We start from the raw sequence: 6,000 nt of genomic DNA, 5'->3' as shown, positions 1-6,000 counted from the left end.
AAAAATCAGAAATCCAAAAAAAAACCAGAAATCCAAAAAAAAAATCCAAAAATCCAAAAAAAATCCAGAAATCCAAAAAAAAAACCAGAAATCCAAAAAAAAAAACAGAAATCCAAAATAAATCAAGAAATCCAAAAACAATTCCGAGGAAGGTAGCCGCCATCTTTTTGACGGTTTCGTTCCCTCTAGTGAAAGCACATGGCGCTTTATTTACACCCCCTGACCCAATCATTAACTATTAGAAAGGTGATTCTACCCAGATCTGAGTTGTCCTTTTCGAACTGGAACAATTTTGTAGTTGGCGCAAATAAAATGAGTTTTAGGGCGACGGTGTTGAGTCGGGCGGGTTGCTCACTCACAATTTGTCAGTTGCCAACACACACGGTTGTGTCATCCGGCATCCGTGCCACCCATATTTTATTTTGTGGTTCATTAATAGAATCATGCGCTCATTCGGATTGAAGCTAACTTCTAAAAATAAATATTTATAGTTGAAGCAACAAATACAACCATTTCACCTGGATATCTTTCCCACCTTTGATCCCGGATTCTTGTCCAAGTCCGTGATACCACCATAGTTTGAAAAAAATTAAACTTTCATATGTTTCTTGTTTTAATTATTTATTTATGTACATGTATGTATATTACAAAATTTAAATTTAAAATACATAATTTTTGGATTACGAAATTCTTTACGAAATTAAATTAGTAAATTATTTGAGATTTAAAATAAATCTATTGTTTTAATATACAGAGTGTTTCAAAGGTTAGTAGGTATTTTCCTACTATGAGTGAAAAGGGTACCAGAGAGCTTCAAAGTGTGGCCTACTAGCCCCTGGAAGTAGGCTGCAACAAGCGCAAAACCAAGCAGCAGGGAAACGCGAACATTAATGTTTGGGTTCGTGTGATAGGTAAAAAAGGACTCTGTAAACAAATCGAGGTAACAAGCGTAAAAAAGTAAACTGAAACAGTATTTAAAGTCCCTGCTGCTTGGTTTTGGGCTTGTTGCAGCCTACTTCCAGGGGCCAGTAGGCCACACTTTGAAGCTCTCTGGCGCTCTTTTCACTCATAGTAGGAAAATGGGGAAAAAACAGGCATACTTCTCAACTCACCCCCTACAACTCCTTAAAATTTTTGCATAACCTTTTGAAACACCCTCAGTGATGTAGTCCTAAAATAAAAAGAACCGGGGCGCTACCTGGGTACGGCCAACTTCGATTTCGCGCGTAACCGAAGTTGGCTGTACCGGCTGCTATAAATGTAGGTCCAACTTCTATTTTTAGCGTGATCGAAGTTGGCCTTACCTAGGTAACGATTTGAAATTGTTATGGTATTTTTCTGCGGGCAAAATTTATCATAAAGTCACACACCCTTTATTCGAGAAAAATGATTTACGAAATAGAAACAAGGCGTGCCCTGGAAAGTTGAAAAAAAGAGGCAGGGCGCGCCCTGGCAAAATGGAAAAACCAAGGCGGGGCGGAGCCCTGCCTTTGAAAAAAGCACCGGGGCGACGCCCTGCCCCGCCCTGGCCCGACTACACCACTGAACACCCTGTATATTTAAACCATAGCTAGATAACTCCCACGAAAATACTATTTCGTACGACAATCTTTGTTCAGTTTGTCAAAGCTCCGTCATGGAACCAAAATGAAAAGTAGAATTTTAACCCACTTTCGAATATTTCGCTGCATGGGTAATCTTATCGTAAAGGGAAAAATCATCATTTACATTTATAAAGGCTGCTTTATTAACGGAATATAGTATAGGATAAATAAGTTATTATAGTGAGTTTTTAAAATCATTTTAAATAGTTTTGCTTACGTATTATAATTATCATATTATCAGAGATAATATACATAAGCATGTACAATTCAAGGACTTACCTTAAATATGCAACATGCAAAAAGTTCACATTTCTTTTATTTTGTTCAAATAAAACTTTATGATGGAATTATAAGCCAGTCGCAATATCCAACACTAAATAGTCCTTACTGCAATATGTCCTTACACTGAATAGTCCCTACACCAATTAGTCCTTACTGCGGAATGTTCTTCCACGCTGTGACATTCTTCCGCTTTACGTACGAGGATAATGTTTATCTTTTTCCATTCCTTCCTTTCATTTTCGTTCCATGACTAAGTTCGCACTACGCGATTTTGCTGACTCCATGAATCGTTTTGATCTTGTAATTTATCGTTTAATTTGAAATTTAAACTTAAGCCTTAATTGTACAATTTTTATCGATTTAATATTATTATTATTTTTGAAAAAAAAAGAATTTTGTTAACTAATTCCATGATATTATACCACCATCTAGTTCGTAACATATATAATCAGATTATTCAACTTGAGAAGGTAGGATTACGATGCGACGCTATACCCTACTTCACCTAGTGTTCGGGGTGGTTTTATGTTGATAACTGCTCCCTCTATTGCAGGTAAATTAAAGCTCAGAAAAACCATGGTGGGGTTGATTAATTATACAAATAATTTAATAAAATTTATTTACTTTAATAACCCAGAAAATTAATATATATTTCCAATAATTTTAAAAGTTAAGACTATCTTTACCAAATGTAAATAGCAATAACCATAATGCAATAACCATAAAATATGGGGAAGTTGTGGATAGCAAGTCTGATTTAGGTACGCTATTCGATTGTTTCATTGATCCAACCTGCTAAGTGGAATTATCCTGGTTGCATTGTGGCTAGTACGAAGTTGCCCGACAAACGTTTCCCGACGAAAATCGCGTTGTACGAACAAAACTCAATTTAGATTCTATGATGATTATCATCAGGGAACTAATAGAGAATTCGCTTCTAAAATAAACTTCTTGGCTCTATGTAATATTTTTACTACGACTTAAGTTAAATAACGTATTTAAATTCAGATTTCGTTATTAGGTTACGAACAACTACTCCCGAAATAATTTTGGGTATTTATTGATGCGACGTCATGTGCCTGGTAAGATGGTGACGTTCCCTGAAACTTTCGTGACAGATGTCGCATCTTAGTTTTTCTTCCCGTTTCTTTTTCTGCACGTCAGTTTCTCTTTTGTGGTGCGACCTCATGTGATATACTAAATCGCTGGTCATCCGGAAACTAGCGTTGCACTTGGCGCACCAGTTCTGAGTGGGGAATGTAAGCGCCGCCAATGACGGTGGCAAGAACGGTAACAGGGGGTGACTGTAAGATTTCGTCGCGTAATTGGAGGAGCTACTCGACGCCACAGTTTCGTTTGGTTCCGTGGAACAGTGTTGTAACGAAGTAGAACTTCCTCTTCTAGAACTAGAGGACACCGTCACTGGGAAACTGGTATCGGGCTTAGGAAAGGTTGATAGGGAGACCCCTAAATCAACCGGCGTACTAGATACGTTGATGAGAGCGGAGGAATCAGGAATGGGAAATCGTGTCTTGTACAACATGTTATTACTGTCGTGATACTGAACGTTCTTATTGGTGGGTTCAAAAACGGAACTGCCACTCAGCACGGTGTCTAAGGATGGTCGAAGTCCTCCGTTGACCACGGAAGTGTTCGGTAGTAAGATTCTCGTCTGATTGTTGCTCGTGAGCAAGGATGATTGCAGAGGAATCTTCGACAGTCGCTGTTGATGACCCATTCCGGATGGAGAGCATCTGTCCACTTTCTTGAAAGCGCTGACCGCTTCTTCATTTCTCGCCGTTTCACCGAGTACAGACTGATCGCTGGCTGGGTCGTTCCTAAGCGTGTCGCTCCTCAGTTTGGAATAAGTCAAGTCTTCGACGATATTTTGATTTATGAATCTAGTGGCGTTCGTTTCTGCGGTTTTCTGTCGCTTCGACCCGCGAACCGACGCCAGCGAGCGGCCAGCTCTTTGTTTCGGATTTTCGTTGTCTTCTTCCGATTTGCACGAAGAATCCAGAGCGACGACGTCCAATTCCGGTGATTGAGAATCTGATCGACTACAAGACCTGAAATATAACCCAGAAATTAATATTTGTTAACTAATTAAAGTGCCATAGTGATAGTAAGGTTAGTGATTATGCAGCTTATAGAATTCTGTTATATCTAATTTTGTGAAAACTATAGAAAGGTCCGTGTCAGATAGAGTGGCGACGGCTTGTCACTTTACCCAAACTAGCGGCCCTGTTTCAGAATATATTTGAATACTAGCCCCAAAAAAATAATTAAGTCCAGGAGATTCTATGGATATTCAGAATACGCTTTCGTTAAAATATTTCATGGGTAACATTGAATAAGATCGTCGCACGAACTATTTATCTGTTATATATATCATTTTTAGTCATTTCATATTTCTGGGAGCCATCTTATATCGAGTTTATAATTATATTTATCATAAGATTATAATCATATTTATCATAAGTTTATAAATATATTTATCATAAGATTATAAATATATTTATCATAAGATTATAATTATATTTATCCAAAGTTTATAAATATATTTCTCAAAATCCTATAATTATATTTATCAAAATCTTTTAATTACATTTCTCATGATATTATAATTATATATCTTATGATCAAAGAATATAAAGCCCCACGAATGAAAGGATTGATATTATTGGCCACGTTTTTTGGTTGCATTTGAAACTTCCGGCAGAGCAAATCAGAGTAACCGGAAACGGTTAACGCAACCCGGTCTATCTTTAAAAACGAGAGGCGCAAAAGCTCCACTAGACGGGGCTTTATATTCTTTGTTATGATATTATAATTATATATCTCATGATATTATAATTATATTTCTCATGAGTTTATAATTATATTTCTCATGGGTTTATAATTATAATTATCATAAGTTCATAATAATATTTCTCATAATTTCTTAATTATATTTCTCATAAGATCAGAATTATATTTCAATAAAGTTCAGAATTATATTTCTCTTAATTTCAGAATTATATTTCTCATATAAGTTTATAAGTGACCTATCTTTGCTTAATTGATTTTTACTGAGAGTCATTTCAAGAATGAGGACGCAGACTTCAGACTAAGGCCTAATTCATTCTCGTTTTTGGGTATGATGTCAAAGCACACAGCTAACAGTAAATATTTCCAGTAACTGATCCAATGCATGCGCATGCGATTCGAGATTTGCGGTATTAAGTAAGACAAGCTTTGAAAAAGAAGTTACCCCGTCGATGAATCCTCCTCCGTCGATGGTCGAGTAAGAAAGGCGATGTCGAACCTTTGCGCTTTCCTTTTGTGGGCGTTGTGCCGGTTGTTCTTGTCGGCTTTGGCGGCACGACTAGGGTTGATCCAGCGAGACAACTCCATCAGGCTTCGGCAGCAATCACCTCCTTCCGGGTCGGGTACATCCACGAGGCTGGAAGAGGACGTGCTGGCGAAGTTAGGGTTCATGGAGACGCAGGAGACAGCCAAAGAGGCAATGTCGTACGGAGTGGCTCGAGACACCCGTCGAAAGATCCCCATTTTGGTGTCCGATTCGCGTTCGTTGGGGTCCGTCGCGGTTCCTTGTGGCTGGGGCCCTTCGCTCTTGGAACTGGTACGATGTCTCTCGTCCACGAGAGAAATGGGCAACTCTAAGCTACTTTCTTTGCGCACTGTCGCGTTCATCGGCGATAGGATCGATGCCAACTAGACTTTCAGTACAATCCACTACAAGTGTTCCTGCAATTTTAGAGAAATTGATTAAGTAATAGGTATGAAGTAACGAAGGCCATTGGAAATTTATGCACTGTGAGATTGCACTGATAAAATGGTACTAGTAATCATCATCATCATCATCATCACCATCATCATCATCATACCATATGTAACATAATGACTCATAAGTATGCCTCTGTATAATATTTCCATTGAAAGAAATTCTACGAGACGTTGTTTCACGCGGAACATACATTGAGCGGACCCTAAAATGCAAAAATGCTTATAATCCTTGCGCTATTGCAAAGGTTACTATGGAAATGAAATCATGTGATCGCGAGGCACGAGCTAACCTCGACATGGGCAAAGCCAGAAACGCGCGAGGAAT

The 6,000-nt window shown here is 38.2% G+C and overlaps 1 protein-coding gene across 1 annotated transcript in view; it reads right to left on the bottom strand.

Annotated features, from left to right (window-relative positions):
• Positions 1 to 1,760: 1,760 nt before the first annotated feature.
• LOC149956118 (uncharacterized) overlaps positions 1,761 to 6,000 on the bottom strand; it is a 33,184-nt gene continuing 28,944 nt past the window's right edge. Inside the window, exons 2-3 of the mRNA XM_090164626.1 lie at positions 5,140 to 5,636; positions 1,761 to 3,955 (exon numbers count right to left, since the gene is read on the bottom strand). Of these exons, the coding sequence (XP_090020752.1) occupies positions 2,944 to 3,955; positions 5,140 to 5,582 (1,455 nt within the window). The 5' untranslated portion in view covers positions 5,583 to 5,636 and the 3' untranslated portion in view covers positions 1,761 to 2,943. The remainder of the gene's footprint in view (positions 3,956 to 5,139; positions 5,637 to 6,000) is intronic.

Source organism: Leiobunum rupestre, chromosome 2 (assembly GCF_980474605.1).
Source record: "Leiobunum rupestre chromosome 2, qqLeiRupe1.1.hap1, whole genome shotgun sequence".
Taxonomy (NCBI): Eukaryota; Metazoa; Arthropoda; class Arachnida; order Opiliones; family Sclerosomatidae; genus Leiobunum; species Leiobunum rupestre.
This window is presented reverse-complemented; position numbering and strand designations above follow the sequence as displayed.